This window comes from Nycticebus coucang, chromosome 2, assembly GCF_027406575.1.
Source record: "Nycticebus coucang isolate mNycCou1 chromosome 2, mNycCou1.pri, whole genome shotgun sequence".
Lineage (NCBI taxonomy): Eukaryota > Metazoa > Chordata > Mammalia > Primates > Lorisidae > Nycticebus > Nycticebus coucang.
The window spans coordinates 38,746,730-38,771,620 of NC_069781.1; the positions used below are offsets into that span (position 1 = coordinate 38,746,730).

Consider the following 24,891-nt stretch of genomic DNA (forward strand, 5'->3'; position numbering starts at 1 on the left):
TGGGATTACTGTGAGGCAAGTACAGTAGGGCCACACCCTCTGGTCTCTCCTAAAAGTAATCATTACCAACATCCACACCTATAAATGATGCAGTTCTTCAAGCATGAAACCCAAGCAGACACTCGGGATCTTGCTGACTTAAGAGACCTGTTTAAAGAAAGGTAAATGTCTGGCTTTGTTCTCCTCTGGTAGCAATACTCGGATGAAGTCTACCAAATGGAGACAGGCCAAAAGATAAGGACATGAGAAAAATGTCTTTGTAACCCAGACTGAACAGGTTCATGTTGCTCTCTATTCATTATCATCTAGCTGATTTAAATGTCCTAGCCTTTCATAAGCTGTTCCACTGGCATTAGGCAAAGACTAGTGTGTCCATACTAGGATCAGAGCCTTAAAGTGGAGAAGACAGACGGTGGCAGCAGCACTAAATTGAACCCGCAATAGAAGGTCTGACAATTATATTCGTGAACTCATCCTAGAAAAAGCGCTGCATATCTCACTGCTGAGTATCAATCACTATGGTCACCTTCAAAGTACTCCCCTTGGGAAGCTATTAACCAGTGCCAGCAACTAGCCCACCCTTCAAAGCAACTGTGGAACTGTTTTCTAGAATGGTCATCAAAACTATTGTTGTATCACCCTTGATGTTCTGAATGTCCTCAAAATGTCTTCCTTTCAAATTTCCTTTACCTTTGGGTAACGAAAAAAGTAATTGGGGGCCAGATCAGGTGAGTAGGGAGGGCATTCCAATATAGTTAGTTGTTTACTAAAAACTCCCTTGCAGACAGTGCTGTGTGAACTGGTGCATTGTCATGATGCAAGAGCCATGAACTGTTGGCCAAGATTTTCAGTTAAGATGGTCCTATTTCTCTATGGATGTTTACTTGGTCTGCCCTGCTTCTCATAGTCAGCTGATGATTTTGATGCACCGTTCGAGGAATCTTTGCAATGTTTTTGTCAGTTCTACTCGTTACTGGCCACTGACCTCTCTACATCAGTTCTCTTCCCTCAGAAAAACATTAATCCATTTGTATACTGCCAATTTCTTCATGGCATTATCCTTATAAACTTGTACTAGTATGTCCCTGTTACCACTTCCACTCTTGCCAAGTTGAACAAGAAATTTAATATTGTTTGTTGCTCTAATTCAAGCTCTCCCATTCTTACGACAGCACCCAAAAACACACAATAACGAACGCCACTCAGCAAGACATCACCACACAGCAACACAAACACAGCTGTGAGACACTGATATACAAAGGTTATGAAACTTTACTGAGCTGTTTGCACAGTGCTGCCAGAGTAAGTGCACAGTGGCAAGTTCATGAACTTAACTGTCACACCTCATATGTGTTAAAGTGAGCCTGAGAACAAGAATCAGCACTGTCAGGTCCAACAAAACTTCTCCCTTACCACTTGGAGATTTTCCCTGCCCTGCCATCTTGGTGTTTGGAGCTCCATTTTTATTAAGGTGGCAGCCGCCTCAGGAAATCTCATCACAGACAAACTCATCGATGCCAGTTACCAGGCTTGCTTATTTGCCCTTGCTGCTAGAAAACTCAGATCTGAGTGCTGTGCTCAATCGCTAAAGCTTTCCTCAGCTAAGTTTATGGATAACTGTTCTCTTTCTTTTCCCTCTTTACTTACTGATTCTTATCTTTGATGGTCTTTAGCTTTGTCTTTAGTGAGTTTGTTTTTATTTCAAGCTTTCTAAGTCCTTTTTGGAAAATGTCCAGAGTACAAGTCAATCAATAAACTTTTCAAAAAAAAAAAAAGTTTTAAAATAAATAAACAAGCTTTTCTCATACAAAAAGTTACAACATAGCGCCCACCTTGAAGCCATGAATCCTGAAGAAGCTGAGCCCTTAAGTTGGCTATAAAGAGTAAGGAAGGAAGCTTGGACTATACACCTCAAGTACAGAATTCTAGAGAAGAAATAGAGATTGGGGACAATTAAGTCCACCCTCTCACCTAATGCAAGAAATTCCTTCTACAATTTCTCAGAAAGTTATCCAGCCTCTGCTTGAATATTCAGTGACAGGGATTACGACTAATTTTACAATGTCCCTTTTCATGGCAGCTACCAGAGACAGAAAGTTCTCCCTTATATTGAGCTGAACTCTGCCTTTCAGTCTACCAATTAATTCTAGTTTTTCATTACACAGACATGTATTTCTTCTTCCAAAAGACATTCTTTCAGTCATTTAAATATATAACAATTGCCATTTATTGAATACCCACTGTACACTATCTTCACAGTGATCCCATAAGTTAGGAATTATTATCCTTTGAAAAGTGAGTCTCAAGAGAGATACACTGATCTAATTCTAATTCCAGACAAATGATGTCAGGGGTTATATACCTACTCCTGTAAACAAAGATTTTATTAAATTTATGGCAACCAAGTCACACGAATTAAATCTGCCTTCAAAACTGGAAGAAAAACAAGCTTAAGTTTGGATGAATCCAAATGGAAAAAAATAAAGGTGGCCTAGAGATATAACTGCACAAGTGATTCACAGAAAAAAACAACACGTGAAGGAGGGAAAAATACCCCAGTGAAATGAGCAGGACTCTGGATCCTCTATTTAAGGTGGCTTTTTAGGCCACTGGAATCCAAAGAGAAAGAAAGAAAGAGAGGGAGAGGAAAAGAGAGTGGGAGAGGGAGAGAGGGAGGGAGGGAGAGAATAAAGTGAAGGGGAAATACTAATAGTCATTTCTTTGCCTAAGGTTCTCTCCTATTTCCAACCAAGTTCCAATTTTTTATTTTTGCTGCCTATTGAACAACTTCACCTCAAACACAACCTGCTCAAAGCAGAATTCATTTCCCCTTAATCTCTCTCTCTCCCCCCCATAATCCCTTATGAGTTAAAGGCATTATCCAGGTATAAAAAGCTTAGAGCCATTTTTTTCATGCAGTCACTCTTAATTTTTGTATCCCCCTTGTTACAGCTAAGACCCACTGCCAATTCAACATTTACTGAGCGCCCATAATGCACAGGCACTTTCGATGCACTTGAGATACGTTAGTGAACAAAACAAAAGATAACCATTTTCACAAAGCTTACATTCTGGTAGGAAGGAAGGAACAATAAACCTAGTAAATAAATATGTGTGGTAAGTAAATAAGTAAATACAGTAAGTTAGCAGGTATTAAGTGTTAAAGTAAAGAAAAATACAGCAGAATGACAGTTCGTTTTGAGACAGAATCTCACTATGTTGCCCTCGTAGTGTGCTGTTGCATCACAGCTCACAGCAACCTTACATTCTTGGGCTTAAGCCTTGCCTCAGCCTCCCAAGTAGCTGGGACTACAGGCACCCCCCACAATGTCTGGCTATTTTGTTGTCGTTGTTGTTTAGCAGGCCTGGGCTGGGTTTGAACCAGCTAGCCCCAGTGTATGTGGTCAGCTCTGTAACCACTGAGCACAGGCGCCAAGCCATGATGACAATTTTTTAAAAGATGGTCAGGGCAAGCAACACTGAGAAAAGGGCGACCTTTGAGCAAAGACTTGCAAGAGGTATAGAAGGAAGCCATCAGGTATGCAGGGAAGGAGCATGCAGGCAAGAGAATAGCCTGGCAAGGCTATAATTCCTCCCATTTCCTTGAAATACTGAGGAGCCACCCTTCCACTCCATTCCCAATGCCATCAAGCTAACTCCAAGAATCTCCCTAATTGGCTGTCCTGCTTCATTCCTTCTGCAGTACAGTTACACATTCTTTTTCCATGCTGAAACCCACCAGCCTGATTTCCAAGGTCCATTATTCTCTGAGCCCATCTTTTACATCGGTAACATCCACTCCTCTCCTTAAAACTCCTGACACTTAGCATGCTCCTCCACACATGCCATCCTTTCCACGCATTCCAAGCCCTATCCCTCACGCAAGGCAGGGAACTCAGGTCCTACCACCTCTGTAATGTAGTCCCAGAGTTGCTGTTGTTGAGTCTGTATCAGCCCTATTTCCTCAACATCTTATTTCTTAAAAGCAAGCCTGCCTCTTACTTTTCCTAAACTTCCCATCGTGTTGACCATTACCAAATATCTGCCAAGAATAAATGAGCTATTTCTTCCATAAGCTGAAGCTCTTTGTCAACTTAAAAACGTTTCTTAATCAACTTTGATAAACTGCTGAAATAGAATGAATAAAAGATGGTTTATTATGCTAAAAAAAAATTCATGGGATAAGCCAAAATGTTAATGATAGCTGAGGATAGCTTTTTTTCCCCTCTAATTCAAATTTGCAGTTATTTTCAGTCCTATGCTTATGTTACTTTTAGAAGCAAGGAATCTGATATGAATACATACAAATTAATACAAATACTAAGTGATTAACTATCATTGGACTCATTAGTGAAATTCAAATTATCTAAAAAAATGTCAAAGCAAGACTGCAAGTATCTAAGGAACCTGTACTTGCAAAGGAAAAGTCAAACTGTAATTAAAACAAGCTAACGCAAATTCTTGTGTTTAAAAAAAAAAAAAGGAAACTTTTCTGCTGAAGTGACTCTAACAATATCTTTACTGTACATAAAAGCAGCATGATACATGTAAACCCACTATAGGTCAGAAGCATTTGTATAGGAAAGAGCACAAACCATGCAGTGCTCAAATGCAGGCTCCACCATTCACTAATAGCACCTCAGTTTCCTGGTCTATAAACTGGGAACAAAGAAGCTCTTCTTTCATAGATAAAAACCAGGTTCCTCTTTGAGCAAAATCCTGGCAACTCTGCCTACCCAGGCAGATGGGGTTTATGGTAAGACCCAATCATTTGACACTTACTGGTTGGACTACTATTACATCTATTCTATTTGAAGCAGTGTCTTCCGTTTATAAATGTATTTATGATTAGAAGATTAAAGACAAAATACAGTTTTGGATAATGTTGAAGAGAGCTGAAAAGAATCTTAGGTTATAGCCAATGTCATCAAAGCTATCTTCTGAGCTCTAGGCACCTGGAACTGGGAACAAAGGAACTTCCAAAGAATCGTCTGGAAATTAACCAGCAAATATGTAAGAAGTTTCCGTACTACAACTACCACCCAGGACTGGTTATGAGAATTAAAGGAGACAAAGTAGATAAAATGCCTGACACAGTCTTGTAATATATTCCTTCAGGAAATATCAAAGCAATCTATGCATATATCCTTTAAGTCACAATTTTTTAAAAAGTCAGAAATCATTCTTTATCATGTATATTGCTCTCAGGCTGCAAAGTAAGGGAGCAGCTTTACAAAAGGCCAGATCTGAGCTTTATAAAACTGGAGCCATAAAACCAATCAGACTTCCTCCACTAGAGTTTGAGAAAGTGATATCTAAGGCAAGAAACTCAACCTTCTTTATACTGAAGAAGGATAGCCATGAGAAACCCACCTGCATTATTTGGGCTGAAAGCAAACCAAACAGGTAAAATTGAATCTAACTTAGAGTAGCAGGAAATTTTAACATTTATGGAGACTGCTTGGATTTGACACTGAGAAAATTCTGTTAAGAAAGGCATTAAATATTATCCTAACTATTGGAGTTAGGATATATCAAGACAGACCATAAATTTTGAGAAGACTCCAAAAGTGTCCTTGAGCCAGTTCTTCAGCAGAAAGCATAAAAATCCCTCAGAAACATGCCAGCATCTGCCCTCAATTCCAGAAGCAGGAAGCAGAGATGTGGCCCAATCACATGATATCAAACCAAAGTCCATCTGTTCAGAGAACTCTGCATTATGTAAGCCACCACCAAGAATCCAAATGCCACAGTACAGAATAAGGCATGTGGTCTGTCAACATTTGTAGGGGGCTCTGTGGTTTGAAGAGACATATCCTCATGATAAAAGGGTCATCCTTAGGATAACAGCATTTTCAAGACTCTATTACACATGAGCATATTTGATGCAATCAATACAATGACATACAAGAATGGTGTTGAATCTAGATAGCTGTTTCAACTAGGCCTAGAACCTTTGAAGAGGGGTCTTCCCACATGAGCAGCCCGCCTGATAGGAATAAGATTTATCCTCCTTTTTAATCTCAACAAGTAGATTTAAAATTCTAAACATAAACCAGGCCTTTAAATTACACCCCAATTCAATTAAACCTTACCTACCCGAAGACCATCTTCCAAACTGCTATAAGACTACTTTTCTCAATCAGTAAGGACTATACCAGGTCCTTTTATCAGTAATAAAAAAGACACTGATCTTTCCCTTGAAGACTTTTGGCCTATAATCATTCCCCCTCCCCTCCACCTTCAGAATTCACTTTTCATAAATTGTGTGACGTTCAAGACGAACCTCACTTAGGTAAGTTACTCTACTAACCCCGTTCCTTCCCCACCAAGTCCTTCACATTCTAAACCACTGTACAGCACACAACATTTGGAATCAGAAAATCAAAATTCTTGTCTCTGTTCTGTCCCTGTGCAACCCTAAGCAATTCACCTAATCTGAGTTACATTATTCCATCTGTAAACTGAAATTGACAATACACTTGTAATTCTCACTGTTTGAATACCTGGGGGGCAACCATGATGCTATTCTCCCTCACTCATCCCATTTAGATTACCTTTCTGCTTTATTTCTAGTCACATATTAAAGAGTTTTTTACGATTAAGGGGAGGGAAGGGTAAGAGGTTAATACATCCAAATCCCACAGTACAGAATAAGGAACCTAACTTTTGCTGAATAAAAGCTTCAATTCCTGCCCTTGAGAAGGCTGCAGGACAATTGGGGACACAACTTAACGGGGAACTTTAACATTCATCAAATCCCCTCTCCGCCCATCTGAATTCTAGGCACCCCCACCTTTCAGCCTACACTAATCATTTTCCTCATTGAATACTAATAAGTCTCTACAGGGATGATATTAAAAATACTTCACGACTGGCACTACAAGGGTAACAAACTTCATCATCAGAAATCCATCAGAAAGGATTTTTAACCAAAACACATGTTGCCCAGTGGAAAGTGTTATTTGATCATCAGCTCCACTTATCACTAATAATACATATACAAACTCACATACAACTTTCTCATTGATGTTCACAATCTCACAAATTAGGCAAAGTAGGCATCACACCTGTTTTCTGCATAACTGGAGGTGAAGTTGAGATTAATAACTGATGGCTTTCACCACACCATACAACTTTTCCCAACTATATACACAGAATTGTAAATTGATACTGCATAAACAGAATTCACATGTTAACAGTACACATACTAAAGGAATGCTTAATCAAATAGACTTCATTTATTCAACAAGCATTTACACGCACCAGAATGTACAACCCAGTGCTAGGTTCCGAGACCATACCATGAAGGAAAGAAACTGACTGCTGGGACCTATAATATATCTGAGTGTAGTTAAGTAGCAGTGCAAGATTATAGAAATGGATAATACAAATTGTAAGTGCTGTACGCTTCAGGGAGACAGAGAATTCAAGAACTAAAGTAGCACAGGAAGTCAGGACTGAGAACTTTTCTCTCCATACTTCCCAAAAGGGGCAAAATTAAATATGTAGTGAAAAGGCTAAATAGTCAGGAGTCAAAAACCTAAATTACTGGAATTGAGGATTTGCAGTAGTGTGAAATGGGATTTCTGGTTGGATACTCAAGAGATGGCCCTAACCATAAACCTCAAATGGAGTGATGAACACAAATGGGAAAGTATGCAAAACTTTATGGAGATGGCGGAGGAGGATCAGCTCAGCAGTAAGCCACAGAAAAGCTTAGATGAGAGAAACATTAGAAAGCAACTTGACTGGGGGATGACAGGCAGGTCTGAGCTGAAAGCTGCAAACTAAGAAAGGAGGAAACATTCAAGACACATTAATATAAAGAGTTGGGTTTTTAGGAATGTTTTCAAAAGAAAAAAGCTACAAAGTGGCAGAAAGGAAGCAAAGCATTCTCACATGGAATATACATGTAGACAGAGTGGTACTAAACTGTGTACTAGGGACAAGGACCCAATTTCTGCATAAAAATCTATGTTGGAGAGAGCAGAAGCCAGGCAGAGAACTATAAAACTGATACCCCGACAATAACAAACAACTTCAAGTCTTTAAAAGAAAGCTAAATTACAGGGGGGAGGAGGGTATTTGCGCTTTTTCAGAATGTATGAAAACAATGGACTGAAACATCATCACAACCAATAGGGCAGCCAGACAAGCTGAGGCAATCTGGGCTTAGAGTAATAAGCACCTGGACCAGCTATGTACTGCGCATGTGCCCAGGGAGACGCTAAACTCCAGGCCATGGGCTGAGTGAACAAGGTTCTGTATATCCAACTAAGTCCACTACTGTTGCTGGAATACAAGAACATTTCTTGTGCTACCCTAGGCAGAAAAGAACTATGTTATCCAAATTAATAGTGATGTGGAAATGTTACTTGTATTTGATACATAACTATACTGATTCTGAGCCTGTCCAGTTCTTCCCTCCCTCCTCAGGCCAAACATAACTATACTGATTCTGAGCCTGTCAGAATCAAAAGTCCATTGTTTCCTCTAAGGTAGGCCTACCCAGAGGGACTCAGAAAAGTGCTGGGAGTCAGAATGAAGCCAACCTGATATTCAGAGAGCCCTAAGGGCAAATCCTAACTTTGGCACTTAATGACTGAGTACTTAACCTCTCTGTAGCTCAGTTTTCACATCTGTAAAATGGGACAGATGCCACTAGCTCTGAAGGTTTAGTTGTGGGGATTAAACGATGTTCTTTGGTGTACTTCACGCCTACCACAGTAAGCTCTTAATAGACAACAGCTATTAGGACTAATAGTAATTGACACCCTCAGTCTTGAGTTTTTTTAATTCTTTTCTCACATTTATTGTCCAATTTCAGAAACAGAAATGCACTTTCACTGTATTTTAGTTGCTAATACTAAGGCTCTTTTAGTTCCTAATAATTTAGTTTGGCTGTTAATAAGGTTTTCGCTCCACCTTTAACTGAGGTAGATGACAACCAACTACCCTCAGCCTGATTTAATAGTTTGGAAAACCCAACAACGTTCTCCCTTGAAAATCAGCTACACGAATGCCCGATTGAAAACACTGTCACTCAAGAAAAGGAACACAAGCGACGTTCCTTCGAGGAAATAAAAGCGTTCGATCAATTTCTAAGAGTCCTTCCCCCAAATCCCGTACCCCGCAGAGTGAGCAAACGTTCAAGTTCCTACTAAGAAAACAATCCACAGCCTTCTGGTTACTGGATTCACTTCAACACTTCCAGACGCAGAAAGAAGAAACATTCCGCGCGTCTTGCTGCTTTCTTCTCACACAAAGCTCCCAAGCTCTCTTCCAAAGCCGCCCTGGCTGGACAAGCAGCCCCGTTCAGCAGGGTCGGGGCCGGGGCCCAAGTCCAGGGCAGCCTGCTGACCCGGGGGAGTCAGAGACACACGTCGCCCCCTCCCACCGCTCCGGCGAGCCCCGGAGGCTCCGCGCTCTCGTCCCGCCCGGGAAGCTGCCCGCGACCCCAACCCCGCCCCGGCGGCCTCGGGCTCCGACGCTCCCGGGGCGCGGGTGCCCAGGACAAGGCCACGCCGTGCCGCTGGGCACAGAGGCAGCCCCGGCTCTGCCAGCCTCACCCGCAAGGCCGACTGACCCTCGCCCACTCACACCCCAGAGGGCAGCCCCAGACCTCGGACGACTCCGCCACCGGGGAGCTCGGCGCGGGGCGGCCTCGGGCTGCCGGGCACGTCCACCCGCGCGCGGACACACGCCCCTGCCCCGCCTCCGCTCCCCGCCCCAGGCTCCCGCGGCGGCCGCCGAGACGCGCGGGGCCACGGAAGCCCAGCCCGGGCCCCGGCGCCGCCACCTGCGCCCCCGGCCCCGCGCCATGTTTGAGAAAGAGCAGGAGCGAGCCAGAGGCCCGGCCCGCCCGCCGCGCCGTCGCTCACCCTGCGCCTCCGGGAGCAGCGTCCCCGCCGCGGCCAGCACGAGGAGGAGCAGGCGGGGACGCGGAGCAGCAGCCGCCACCTCCATGGTCCCGCCGCCACCACCCGTGGCCCGGCCCGGCCCGGCCGCCGCCTCGCCCCAGCAAGCCTCGCCTCGCCCCACCTCCCCCGCCGCCGCGGCGGCCTCGCTCCGGCCCTTTGTAACCGCTCCGGGGACGCGCGTCCATTGGCTGCTGGGCTCCCGCCGGCCCCGCCTCCCCGCCGGCTGCGAGCGGCCGAGCGGGACCCCACCGAGAGCCCCGCCTGCGGGCCCGCCGGGCAGCCAATCCGCAGCCGCGGGCGCCGGCCGCTGGCCACGCCCCCACGCCCTGGGGCCGCGCCTCCAGACCCCTACCCCGGGCCGGGAAGCTGCCGGCTCCTGGAGGCCGGGAGGGGCAGAAGCAGGCTGGCCCCGGAGCTGCCGAGCCTCTGCCCCGAGGGCGGGGCTGAGCCAAGGGTGTGTCCGTGTGAGTCGCTTTCGGAAAAAGGCTGTGGCCGCTGGACGCTCTTCTAGCCTCTTCTAGGCACCAAAATGTGGTTCTGCTCCAGGCCCACGTTGACCGCCACTCGCAGCCGGGCGCCAGCGGTCTCCCGTGCTCACCACCCAGATCCGCGGTATCGTCAGGCCCCCGAGTCCACTTCAACTTCCCTCCCAGATCCACACCTCAACTTTCAACAACCACTGGCAAGATCCTGCCTCAGAGCCCTTCTCAGGCGACTCAGTCTCCGGTTTCCTCCTGCTCTCAGCGTCCAATCCCCAATTCCAGACCCAGAAAGTCCTCAGATCCCAGCCTCGGACCCCAAATCCTGGGCTCAGACACAGCCCGGCACAGAACAGAACCGGCATCCAAGCCACTCTCTCCCTCTCCGATCCTGGCTGGAAAGGGAGGGTCCCCATTCCCACCCCTCCAAGGAGAGGGGTTCCCTTTCAGAGCACTCAGCTCCCTCGGGCAGAGGGAGAGCAGTCCTCAGTACTTGGAACTGGCTCTGACACGCCTGTACCATAATTCCGAGGTGTCACTGAAAACCCAAATAAACTTGACTACATTTTCATTCTGAACTCCTAATTTACTGTGAGAAGCTCCACCCACCTTCCCTCTGCAACGCCAAAATGAGCTCCAGATTTGTAATTCTTCCTGTCAGACTAGTCCTTTCTTCAGACACAAACACAGCCAAGGAGGCTGTTCCATAGAAGAGAACACTTTTTCCGCAGACCCTTTTAAGGAGAAAATTTTATTTTCTGTGTGATTTGAAGTTGCAGTTAAATGAACTTTGATAGCAGCAATCAAAACCCGCCTCTTGTATTAATTTATGAATTAATTAGACATTTCCCCACCTGTGAAGACTTCCTTCCAGGAGCTGTAAAAGGGTAAGGGTAAGGGCAGGGGTGTCTGAGCGGGTGCTCTGTCGCTTAAGGCTAGGACACTAGTGAAGCAAGTGCACCAGGCTGAGAGGCCTGCAGCTTGCTCTCTGGGGGCAGCAGCACCACCAGCATCAAGCTCTTCTCTTGCTCAGGCCCCCCAAGTCAGAGGGCCTGCTTCGGGCAGCCTCCAGGCCCAATGGGCCCTCTCAGTTCCCCTTGTTCAATGGAGACTTAGTGGGATTTGGGATGCCGGAGGTCTCTCTATTTTGCCTTTTTTCTGCTCTATGCCCAGTCTCTTGCAGAAGAAGAGCTAGTGAGATTTTTATGGTATGAATGAATGAATGAATGATTCATCTCAGAAAGTATTTTGCTCTGGCTATTAGCTTCATTTCTAAAATGTAAATAATAACAGCACCTGCCCCGTTTATAAATAAAAGGGATTGAATCACATGTCTTGAGTCTCCTAAATGACGTAATGTGTCTGGTACAGTGTCCGGAACATAGTAAATATTTATTTAATGGCATTTCCTTTCCATCCTTCTAGCTCTGTATGATTCTAATCAGCATTTGTGTTCATGTTCTGTATCTGTATCCTTGCCTTACTGAGCCTAGGTTAATCAGAGTTAGGATATCTTCTAGGACATGCCTCCAGTCCTTAACATTTTCCATGGAACTGAGTGTATTCAATAGGAAATGAGGAACAAGGAAGGAGCAACAGACTATTTTTGAATTTTATCTTCCTGATATTCGAAGGAAATTTCCATGAGCCACAGATCCATAAATAAACTACATTAGAAGGGAACAATAAGTTACAAGTTTAAAATTATAGTTCCCAACCTTTAAAGTACATCCAAATTACTTGGGGGAGATTTTAACAATGCAGATTCTCGGGGCTTGGTCCTTAGAAAGTCTGCTTCAGTTCATATGGATGAGGTCTAGGAATCTGCCTTTGTAATAAACACCCCAGGAGATTCTACTTCAGGTGGCACTAGGCCAACTTCAGAAGATACTGGTTTAGACACTGGTTCACTTAAAATTCAGTACATAAAAATGCATGAGCTTTTTTGCCTTTTGAGAAAGGATGGGCAGTGGAAAGAAGCCTCTGGCTTTGGAGGGCTACAGAGCCTAGTTGGACCTCCCACTCTGCCACTCACTGGATGTGGGACTGTGAACGTTACTTGATCTCTCTGGGAATTAGCATCCCCAGTGTAAAGTGAGATAGTGACACATACTTATCTACTCGTTGTGAGGTCTAAGTGAGCAAATACACATAAGGAATCTATTATAAATGTTAATTCCCTGCACACTCTCTAAAGGTTCTCAAAAAAGCTTATAGGTTGTTTATTCCAATGTCTTGACTTAAGGGGGAAGAAGCTCAGACTCAGTCCCCTAACAAGTCAGCTGCAGACCTAGAAGACTCTCTCCCATATCTCATACCTTGCACAATGCTACCTCTCAATCTTTATGCCAGGGATGTTTTGTTTTTCCTTTTGAATTTTTCCCTTAAGTAGGATATTTTTGCCAAAATAAAGAGCAGAAACTGCTAGTTGCCTAAGTTGTATACGTTCCTACAATCACTTTATAACAGAATCATGATTTTCTTTGGGAAAGTGGTTCACCTAGGAAAAAAGTAAATCAATTTCCCAGGCTCCTTGCACTGAGGTATGGCCATGTGACAGAATTATGGCCAGTAAAATATAAGCAGATGTATATTTCCCACAAGGTGGAGCTTGTAGGAAAGATAATGTTTCCCCCCAAAAAGAGAAAGACTAATCACATTTTCTCTTTCCTTCTGCCTGGAACATAGTTGCAATGCCTGGAAGAACAGCAGCTACATTGTAAACAGTGACAGTTCAAATTAGGGGTAGCAAAGAGAAAAATGCAGACCCTGAGTTCTTGATAAATTTCTTGAGTGACTTTGCCAGCTCTAAAAGGCTTATTTATTTCTTATTATATGAGAAAAACACACCCCTTCTTTTAACTTTAGAACACTTCAGATCCTAGTCTTCTGTCTATCCTATTTATTGTTCATATTTTATTTCTCTCTTATTTTTTAACTTACAAGATATTATTGACTTATACCACTATTAATTATTGCTAACTCTTAGTGCTCCTAACTGAATAACAAACCACCTCAAAATTTAGTGGCTTAGAATAATAACCATATGCTATTTTTCATGAGACTGTGGGTAGTCTGAACAGTTCTTCTGGTCTGGTTAATTTAAGCTGATTTCAGCTGAGTTTGCATAGGAGTTTTCTGTTAAGTGACTCTTAAGTGACAGATAAACTGAGGGTTGAACAGGCCTGTAATAATCTCAGCCAGCTCTTCCATGTGATTTTGCATCCTCCAGCAGGCTAGCCTGGGCCTGTTAACATGACAGTTCAGAGGTCCAAAAATAACAAAAGTGAGAAAGACCACTCAAGCTTTTAGACTTAGGTTTAGGTTTAGAACTGATGCAAAATCATTTCTGCTACATCCCATTGACTTGAGCAAAGGGTGGGAAAATACACTCTAATCTTTTGATAAAAAGAACAGCAAATTCACATTGCAAAGAGTCATGGATATCATAAGTATGTTGATTTTTACAAACTTTTTACTACTTTCTCTGATCTTTATTTCCTTTTACCTGTTAGACTTTATTTAAAAAAAAAATTATTACTTACTTACTTATTTAAGAGATGGGGGCCTCACTATGTTGTCCAGGCTGGTCTTGAACTTCCAGCCTCAAATGATCCTCATACCTCAACCTTTGGAGTCAGTTGGGATCATAGGCATGTGCCCCCATGCCCAGCTTTCTATCTCAAATCACTTTCATTCTGCCTGAAGTATTAATTTGTCTTTTCAAATTTTTTTTAGGAAGAATCATGAAAATCTTAGCTTTCATTTGACTGAAAATGCTTTTATTTAATCCTCATTTTTGAACAGTGTTCTTACTGGACATAGAATTCTAGGTCGAAAATTATTTTCTCTCAATAACTGAAGATACTATTTCACTTTCTCTGCTTTCCAGATAATAGTCTAATGGTTTCTCCTTGTAGGAAATCTGTTTTCTCTGGCTGCTTTCTTTTTTAAAAATAGACTTTTTTTGAACAGTTTTAGGCTCGCAGCAAACTGAGTTGGAATGACATAGAGTTCTCCTACAGTCCTTGTTCCCACTCACGCACACCTTCTGGGTGCATTGGTACAATCCACGGACCTACACCAACACAAAGTCCAGAGTTTACCTTTAGGTTTGTTCTCGATGCCACACATTCTGTGGATTTTGACAAACATACGATGACATGAATCCACCATAATAGTATCACACAGGATATTTTCATTGCCATAACTTCAGTAACAAAGATATTTTCCTATACGTTTTTCTAGCTGTTTTATAGTTTCAGCTTTTATCGTTAAGTCTTTTAAGTTATCTTGAATTAATTCTTATCTAAAACATAAGTTATGAATCATAGTTGAGTTTTTTCTATTCTGACATCCTTTCAACCCATAATTTGTTGAAAAGGTTTTCCTTTTCCCATTGAACTACATTAGTTTCTTTGTCAAAAATCATTTCGGCGCCCACAGTTCAGTGGTTAGGGTGCCAGCCACATACACTGCGCCTGGTGGGTTCAAACCCAGCCAGGGCCTGCTAAACAACAATGACAACTGCAACAAAAAAATAGCCACGACACTCTACCCAGGGTGACATAGTGAGACTCTGTCTCCAAAAAACAAAAACGATTTTTACATTTGTGGGTCTATTTATTTGTCTGTCTGAATGCCAATAACACTCTCTTGATTTCTTTATGGTAAGTCTTAAAATCAGGTAGAGTAAGTCTTCCAACTTGGTTCTGCTTCTTCAACACTGTTCTGCCAATTCTAAGATATTTACAGCTTCAAGTAAATTTTAGTGATAGTTTGTCAATAGGTACAAAAAAATCTTGCTGGGATTTTTTAGAATTGCATTGAGCTATAAATCAATTTGGGGAAAATCAATGCCATTACTATATTTAGTCCTCTCTTCTACGAACATGGTATAGTTCTTCATCTATTCAGGTCTTTAATTTCTCTCAGTGATGTTTTGTAGTTTTCATTGGTAGGAATCTTCCATAACATTTGTTAAATTTATTTCTAAGTAATTTTTATTGAGGGTTTGCATCTATTTTTGCCACCTGGACAACTACTAGTCTCCGATGACTGGAAATTGCATTATTGGCCTAAGTTTTTTGATTTATTATTTGGACTACACACATAATATGAATCTAGGCTTTAAACAACATGAGAGACAGACATATTGTTGTTCCAAATTCTCATTGATAGCACTATTTTTCTTTTTTTGTTCAACATCTAGGTTCTTGTGATCTGGTGATTGATGGGGTTAATAGCTATTTCTAGTTCACTCTTCACTGGGGGTGTAGTTCTTTTGGGATCTCAGCTTTATGAGGGAAAATTTTCAAGGGCCTTGGATGACCCCTGATCCTTGCTTCTCCATTCCTGGTGCCCTGTGAGACCAGACATCAGAGGCTTAAGTTCATTGATTCAATAAATACCCTCGGAGCAGCAACCAGTTGCAGTACTCCCGAGTTTCTCCTTTCACTTAGTATTTTGGCCGGAGGATCTCTTACTTTCTTGCCAGCTCATAAATGCATTCAGGGAGATACAGTTCCCCTGCAGCCTTAGAGTTTCTCCAAGGAGGTTCAACCAACCAATTATCAAGAGCAATACTACTACCTGTCTCCATTTTACAGAAATCATTATCAGATTCTCTGTATAGCATAGCACAGTTATAACTGGCACAGGTATTAAAAAGGATTGAAACAAAAGCTATTTTGCCAATACAGTACGAGAGAAATTCAGCTTCTGGCATTGTCTCTGCAGCTTCTCTAACATTAAAAATATGTTCACAGCCTGTCTGTCCTAACCCCCATCTTCCAAGCTGGCTTCCCCAAATGCTGGGTTACTTTAGGAAAATGTTCTGTTTTATTTTGTTTTGTGTTTTGTATTGTTTTGTTTTCCCTTAGACTTTTGTCATCAATGCCTAAACTTTAAACACACTGTGTATAAAGAATTTGACCCATGGATAAATACTTTTTTGGTTTTGGGGAGTTTATTTCTTCATTTATGATTCATTTTATAACTGTCCCATAGCTATTAGAAAACAGAAGTGGACTGTGCTTTTTGTGTACATTCATTTGTGTGTGAGTGCGTGTGTGTATACATATTTAATTTGTGCAAATATGTATGTGTGTGTGTATTTAATCCTAGTAGTTAATCCTTGTATTATTTTTTGACTGCTTGATCTGCCAAAGACAGGCAAAAGTGTATTAAGCTCTCTATACCCCCCACTGCTTTATCTGTTTCCCTGGAGACACATCCTGCGGCCTTCTCCACCCTTCCTACCTCCTTAGAGAACTAAAATGGGATTCAGACTTTCTGGCCCCCTGAGTTAGGGGCTGGGGGCTGGCAGGCTTGAACATGCTCCCTGTGGCCCTGAGACGCAGTCCCACAACTGCAGTCTGTGCCTGTTTGCAGCAGTTCTTGGCACCAGTCCTGCCCTCAGGCACCTGGACGTCAAGCAGTCTCAATGTCACTCCCTGGGACACGGCCTCCCCTAGGCCTCTGCTTGTGTCCACACTTAGGCTGCTGCTTTGGTCCCTTGTGCTGCTCATAATTCCTCCAAGTCTGGCCCAACCTCCCTCTTATTTTCCTCACTTCCAAGACTGGACTCTGAGGCCCAAACTGGGCCCATCTGGTGAGTTTTGTTCCATGGAGACCAACCGCTCTAATGCAGTTGACTGTGCTTTTCAAGCACCTGCTGCTCCCTCTCTGTCCACACATCTTGCTTCTCTGGTAGAGCCTGTAGGGTTGACTGGCTGCATGTCATCTGTCACTGTGCCCTTGATTGCTGCCTGCCTGACCAGGCACATTGCCTCACAATCTTCCTCCCTGTGGGTCTCCACTACACAGTTACCTTGTTTTATGGAGAGCCTGGCTTTTTCACTGGTCAGTCAGGGAAATTCCCTTGTCAAAATAAATTGAAGGTTTTTAATAGATTGCCACTACCCTTTCCCTTTGGCTCAAATTTCCTTTTAATCACTTGTTTTGAAGAGGTACAAAGAAGGGGGGAGGGAGAAGGCCATAGAAGATGCAGGCCATGGCTCAGCGCCTGTGGCTCAAGCAGCTGAGGCACCAGCCACATACAACTGAGCTGGTAGGTTCGAATCCAACCTGGGTCCGCCAAACAACAATGACGGCTGCAACCAAAAAATAGCTGGGCGTTGTGTCGGGTGCCTGTAGCCCCAGCTACTTGGGAGGCAGAGGCAGGAGAATCGCTTGAGCCTAGGATTTGGAGGTCGCTGTGACCTGTGATGCCATGGCACTCTACCCAGGGTGACAGCTTGAGGCTCTGTCTCAAAAAAAAAAAGAAGATGCAGGCCATGCCCGTGTGGCCTCTTTGTAGGAGACCCGCACAAGTTTCATTGTACAAACATACACACACACACAAAGTCACTTGTATATGTACAGTGCTACATCAAAGCAACATCCGTGTTCACGTGTGATGAGAGAACTCAACAGAAGCACAGCAGAATGCCGCAGGGAGCTTACTACAACGATCAGACAACTCAAACAGTCAAAAATAAACAAGGAGAACGACCCTGGTTAAGTATGCACAAACTCACAATCTCATGCACAAATTCATGTACACAGTGAGAAGAATCTCCTTCTGTTTTCTGGTATTCATATTAATTTGATAATAAATAAAGAAAACCTCACGAAATCACTCTGAAACAGTGGCAGGGAGAGCAAATCCTCTGTCCTCAGCATATGTAAAGATGGACATTCATAACAAAAGTTCCAGTCAAAAGAAAACAAAACATTCAGAGACACTAAAAAAATGTGGTGCAGTAATCCAAGCATTTGTAGAAATAACTTGACAGGAGGAGGAGAGTGAGCCCGGGAGCATGTTCTCAAACCTAGAGAAGTGGAGATAACATCCGAAGCTGAATTTCTCTTGTCCTGTAGTTTCAAGTCACTTTTGCTTGAACAGCTGTACCGGATAAGACTGCATTCTGCTGCAAAAAATCCTGCCAGTGACATCCTGACAGTCCATCCAGTATCAGGAAAGCACTTCAAAGCCAGCAGGTTATAAAATCAGCACATTAAACCTCATAAATGCTTCAATGTATACAGTTAGAATTTAATAAAAATAGGAAAACTAAAAAAAAAAAGCCAGTGAGTTCTCCACCTCTCCCAGGGCAGCCTCTGCTATCAGGCAGGCACCAGGCTTGCACAAATCCTTCCTACCGAATGGTAAGGGAAGAGGATCCCATCTTCATCTAAACATAGTGCCCTGGCCACAAGGAGCCGCTAAGAACGTTGTGGGCCAAAGAGGGATGCCAACTGTCCCCTGCCGTTCTTCTGCACAGGACACAGGAGATCCTAGTAAGCAGAGACGATGCGTCTGGAGTTCCCAGGACGCACCTCAGCAAGCTTGAATTCTCTGCCCTTTAGTTCATGTGCCCAGTTCCATCTGAATAGCTTCCTTTTTACACCAAATCAACAGAGTTTTGCTGCAATGGTGGCCCCAACCAGCGTGAAAGTTCCCAGTGGACATGAAGTTCCCCTTTGCGTATCTGAGCACTCCCCTGAGTGCCGAGGGGGGTGTTAAGGCCGGAGTCAAACCCCACCCCAAGGACAGGAGCTTAAATTTGACTTTATTAAACAAGGGTTTGTTCTGAGCTTCGAGGCAAGACACCTGACTTCTAGTGCGGTCTCTGATGCTAACTAGCTGTGTGACTGTTCTCCAGACCTGTCTCCTACTTGTAGAAAGTATGGAGAGAGGTTTGGGAAGAATGGGGAGAGTTAAAGCTGCTTTCTAATCTGTATTTCCTCCACCAGTCACCAGGGAGGAGGAGCTTTGCTTCCTGAAGCCTCAGAATGGTTAGGATTCTTTGAGTTACAAAAGAAAGGAATCCAATTCAAAAGAGCTCAAGCAAAACAAAACAAAACAAAACACACACACACACACACAAAACAAAAAAGAAAGTAAGCTGTGACAAGAATAAGGGCAGATGATGGCATGGCTCTCTCAGACTCTCATTTCCATCCCTCAGCTCAGCATTTCTCTTTGCTGGCTTGTTCTTGCCTCCAGATAGCTTCTTACCTGCATTATGGGACAGGAGAAAATGGCCAAGCTGCTTCAGGCTAACCCTAGCTTGGGCAACCCCAACAAAGAGACCTTCTCTGGCCAGACATTCTTAGACAAAACCTGGGGACTGATTAGCCCAGCTGGGGACCAGATGCCCAGCTGGGCCAGGGTTTGTCAACAGAGAAGTTATTGGCCTTTTGAGTAGGACAATTCTTTGTTATAGGGCACTGTCCTGGGCATTGCTGATGCTTGGCACCCCTGGCCACTAGTTGCCAGACGTGCTCCCCAATCATTGTGACAACAACAACAAAATTAAAACTGCCCCTACATTTCCATCACCAGTGGCGCAGGGTGCAGGACCGCCCTAGCTTGAGAACCACTTCCTTTTATCAGTCTCTGAAGCCAGCAGCTTGGGGCACTTGTGAGGCAGGGCACCTCTGTCTTCCTCCCTCTTCTGTGGGGAGGTCAGGACTAAAGTGACACTGTGTTTGGGAACCCTGCCAGACTGATGTGGCACAGGTGGTTGAGGAGAGTCATTTCCCAAAGCTACTAACACCAGGTTCCTATTACTGGGGAGGACGCTAGGGAGGATTACTAGGAGGATCAACAGCTGTTGACTGCCCCATCCCAAGGGGAAAAGGGTTACCACCTTCCCCACCAGCCGAACCCCCATCCCAGCCACTGTGCATCCTACATCCCAGAACTCCAGCTGAAGACTTGTGGCATTTGAGGACTCCTGACCTCTTTGTTTTCGGCCCCTCCATGTGCTCCCCAACTATCAGTGCTAGGAGTCAGCTCAGAAATTGCTGGACCAGCCAAGAGATTGAAGAAAAGTTCTACGACTCATCTTATCCAAGGTAAATGCCATTTTCCACACGTGAGCTCATCAGGAGGTCACATGACATTTCCAGGAAAGAGCAGAGTCCCAGAGCCCCAGCCATCTTCAGATTCTGAGAAAAAGAGAAGGCGGGTTGTTTCTTGAAGAACTGTGGCATCTGCACGGTGCAGCAACTGGGCTGGGCTGGACTCCGGGAAACATCTCACATGAGCCAAAAGCAATCAGCCAAGATGAATTTTTAGGAAGGATTTCTGAAAGCCTGAGCCCTGAGTGGACAAGCCCTGCGTGGGTAGGGCAGGTTATACCAGCATTCCCGGCTCTCGCCAAGTCACCGTGCCCAGCCCCAGGGACAGTTCTCAACTCCTCCGTCAGCCCCCTGAATACAACCCAAACCCTTTCCTCATTTCCAGTAAGAAAGTTGAGATAATTCTGTACTTTCCAAAGGAATGTAACTATGAAGGTAAGGGAAATGAAAACACCAGAAACCCACCAACCTCATAGAACACGTGTCTGGCTGCTGGGAGATTCTGTGCCATACCCTATTTTAGAGTATTGTTTACAGAAGGCTCCATATTATTCCTGAGATGGTTCCCTTTTCCCAGGTTTCAACAGAAAGCCAATGTGGGGTCAGGCTCCCTGGCTCTCCTGGGATTAGGCAGGGGATGGCAGATGCCCCTGAAGGGAGCAGAATATAAAAAGCAGATCTTTCCACTCATCCTTTCTTGCTTCCTCCCTCAAACACTCCCAGATCACCTGCTTTCAGCCCAACTCTTTCCCCCACCCCAGGAGCTCACAGTTTATGAGGGAGGCAGCTACAGGCAAGTAATCACCTGTCTCGGAGCACTGATACTCCAGGTAGCTGACCACTCCTCCTGCTCTCGTCATAACATTTCATCAAGAGAAACAAGTCTCATTCCCCCCTGAAATCACCAAAAAAGTCATTTCAGTTTTTACTGAAAAGAAAAAGTTCAGTGACACTAGAGGGTTTAGATTTAAACCTTCTCTCAAAACGTGGTCTGTGCCACCTCATCCCCTTCCCGGGATGTCCTCTTTCCTTCAGAGAGGGCCTCGGCCCCTTTAGCAGTTTATCCAGTCACCTCTCTCTACTTCTCCCAGGGCCCAGAGCTTTGTCACAAAAGCCCCGGGAGTCTGGTCCACGAATGTAGACCAGATTGCAGAGAGGCGCTGAAGGGAAGACTGTTGCTATCTGTGTCCACCACGATGCAACAGGACCAGGGCAGTGGCATCTGCTTTCTCTCCGACCACTCTTTCCCTGCCAGTAGAAAGCACTGTCATGTGCCCCTCAGGGTCTGCCCCAGGTCTTCTCCCCTTTGGCTTGTGCTTCTCCCTTGACAGCGTTAAATGTGTCCCCAGTTTGCCCCGACAGGGACATGCTGGTGACTCCCAATCTGTTTTCCTAGAAATTCAGCCTCCTAAGTGCCCCAGTTTTTTCAGTATGTAAACTATTCATTGGGGAAGCCCAGAGTTTGAAGAGACCTGTGGTCACCTACAAAGCTCCCTTTAGGGACCAAAACTATGACTTTTATAAGTAGGTTATTGGTAATGACATTTAGAAATTACTCTGCGTCTTCGATTGTTTGTTTGTTTTTCAGTCTTTTCTTCTCCCTCCCCACCTCTCCAGCAAGTTCTGGTCTGGGGTAGGGGTGGATGAACAATGAACAGCCTTTTGTGTTTTGGACAAGATGGGGCCTCTCTAAAGCATGTCTTTGTAAGATTTCCAGGCCCATCAAAGGATCTGGTTGGATTACTGGAAGATGGATCCCTGCATTAATTTGGTCATGTGTCCCCCCACTGTGGCGTGGAAATGACATGTCCAAGTTCGTCTAGGTCTAGGATTATTGCCCATCTTTGAACCAATCATGGTAGCAACTGAGTTGAAATTATGGTATGGGTTTACGCCATTTGTGGCCACTCCTACGGCCTGTCCAAACCACAAGGCTATCTCCCTGAAGGGGAGAGATGGAATAAGTGGCAGGTGAGTAAGAAACCAATGTCCCTGGCAAGGTTCCTCTTGGGCAGTGGCTGGAAAACATTTTTTGAACATGATTTACAGTAAGAAATAGATTTTACACAGTAACCCAGGGACACACACACACACACATATGACTAAAACAAAAATTTCACAAAATTAACACTTACTCCTTGGAACCTATTTTTGGCATCTTGGCTGCTTGTTCTATTTCATGTGTTGTTGTTGTTGTTGTTGTTGTTTTTGAGACAGCCTCCCTCTGTCACCCTCAGCAATTCAAACTCTTGGGCTCAAGTGATTCTTTTACCTCCCAAGTACCTGGGACAACAGGCACCTGCCACTATGTCCGGCTAATTTCTCTACTTTTAGTAGAGATGGGGGTCTCACTCTTGCTCAGGATGGTCTCAAATTGCTAAGCTCAAGCAATCCACCAACTTCACCGTCCCAGAGTGCTAGGATTACCTGGCTTTATTTCGTTTTTTAAAAAATTGTGGCCTGAATGTAGTAAATTAACTTTGCCACTTATTAAGGGCAAAGTTTCATAAACTGCTTGCATATTGAAATGTCTGTTAAGACGGGCATACATTCTCCAGGAATTTGAGAGAGAAAGGTGAAAGAAATGAAAGTTAGGTTAATGAAGGGTCAATAAGCATATGGGGTGGAATGAGGGGTTGGAGCTAGAGGATGAGGGGCTGCTTGTCACTAATGACCCGGAATGAAGTCCTTGGGGGAAGAGAGCTTTGATCTCCAAAATGGGACTCCGGAACAAGTAAGGCAGTCACTAAGACTTTCCTCCTGAATAGATCATATTTGTGGCTACAGAGGATACCGCTGGAGCGGCAGCATTGGAAAGCAGTCCAGCTGGGTGCCCAGAGATGCTGTGTTCCATGATTTTTGTTCCCCGGGACCCAACTATGACCTCTGACCAGACTTCTGCAAGCCCTTGGAAATGATGGAAAGGAGGTGGATCATGCTTCTGGGTCATGCTAGAGCCAAGCCAGCCTAAGAACCTACTGTGTCTAGGACACCATCTGGGTATATTGGGGGCTGGTGTGATGATAAGTCATTTACTCCTTTATTTAAAATGATAGGTGAACAATATATTTTTTGAGATGCATTGATATAATACAATTCAGAATAGTGGTCAGTGGGTTGAGAGAGAAAAAGACACAGGAAAGAGGCACATTGGACAGTAATGATAGCATTCTGCTTTCTTATCTAAGTGGTGGACATGTGGCTGGTGTTTCAGTGCTCATCAACATGAAACGTATTTATACGCACATAGTCACATGTCTGTATCTATCAGTATGTAGGACAAAAAATAAGCCATGGAGCCTATGCTAATAAGCTCACAGACTCAAGTGGAAGGCAGACATAATCACAATTAATATATTACCCATGAGATCATCAGACACAGAAAGAGGTAATCCATTCTGACTTGTTATATGACCTTGATTAAGTCATTGCATTTCTTGAAGCCTTGTACTTCTGATATAGAGAGATACAAACATGACAATTACATGTGTGTTATGTAGGTATATTATGTATACTTCATAGGCAAACATATAGGTATATATACAGAATAGTAGGTTTATTGTGAGAACCAGCTGATATGTATGTAATCCATGAGAAAATGTCTGACAAACTGTGAAACTGTAAAACATGCGAGATAATATTATCACTTTGGGGATCTTTGCAACTGTCTATTTCTTCTGTGAAGCTGCCATCCCACACAGTTTTGTGCTCAAGTGGCAGTCTGAAGGAAGCAGGTGGGAAGTGACTGCAAACTATTCTTAAGAAATCTAACATATTTTGTGTCTAGCACAATGGGGGCTAGAGATAAAGAAGACACTGGCTATTACTGAAGAGCTTGTGATTGTCAGAACAGGAACTTGGAGAGTAAGAGCCTATGGGATAGCTAGACTAGGGGGTCTAGAAGCTTGAACCAGTGGGCAATTGTTGGGGGGATGTGCTGAGAGGGGACTACTAGGCTTCACCTCTGCTGGGGCTCTTCTAGTCTGGTTAGCACCTGCGCTACCCTCTCCACACAGGGCCCTGGCAGGCACTCTTCTTCTGGTGCCCTGGCCCAAGCACAGACACAAATCTCTTCCCCTAGTTCTTTTTTTTTTTTTTTTTTTTTTCGAAATAGAGTCTCACTCAGTCGCCCTGGGGTTGAGTGCCGTGATGTCATAGCTCACAGCAATCTCAAACTCTTGGGCTCAAGTGATCCTCTTGCCTCAGCCTCCCAAGTAGCTGGGACTACATGTTCCTGCCACAATGTCAAGCTATTTTTTTTTTTTTGACAGGGTCTCACTCTTGCTCAGGCTGGTCTTGAACTCCTGAGCTCAAGCAATCCACCCACCTCAGCCTCCTAGAGTGCTAGGATTACAAGTATGAGCTACTACATCTGGCTCTTCCCCTGATTCTTGTCAGCCCAAGGGTAAGAAGCAGAGGAACACTGGTTTCTGATGCTGCCAGAGTAAGTAAGCTCTCTTTCAAGATCACTAGACCCTGTACCTTCCCCTCTGCTATATGGCACGCTGAACGACAGTCCAGATGGCCGGTACAGCTTTGCAACCTCTTTGCTCAAGGTCTGGCTTTTCCTGTTCTTGGGGGGTTTATTAGGAACTTATTCCGTAAGTTCTTGGAGG

The 24,891-nt window shown here is 44.0% G+C and overlaps 1 protein-coding gene across 4 annotated transcripts in view; it reads right to left on the minus strand.

The window, feature by feature from the left end:
- Window positions 1-10,053, minus strand: part of TGFBR1 (transforming growth factor beta receptor 1) — a 49,872-nt gene extending 39,819 nt beyond the window's left edge. The window contains exon 1 of one of the 4 annotated variants that reach the window (XM_053567734.1): window positions 9,885-10,053. In XM_053567734.1, the coding sequence (XP_053423709.1) occupies window positions 9,885-9,969 (85 nt within the window). In that variant the 5' untranslated portion in view covers window positions 9,970-10,053. Of the gene's footprint in view, window positions 1-5,545; window positions 5,647-9,132; window positions 9,234-9,884 lie in introns of those variants that run through there. The other 3 variants (XM_053567743.1, XM_053567763.1, XM_053567753.1) reach the window with 3 other exon arrangements.
- Window positions 10,054-24,891: the final 14,838 nt, after the last annotated feature.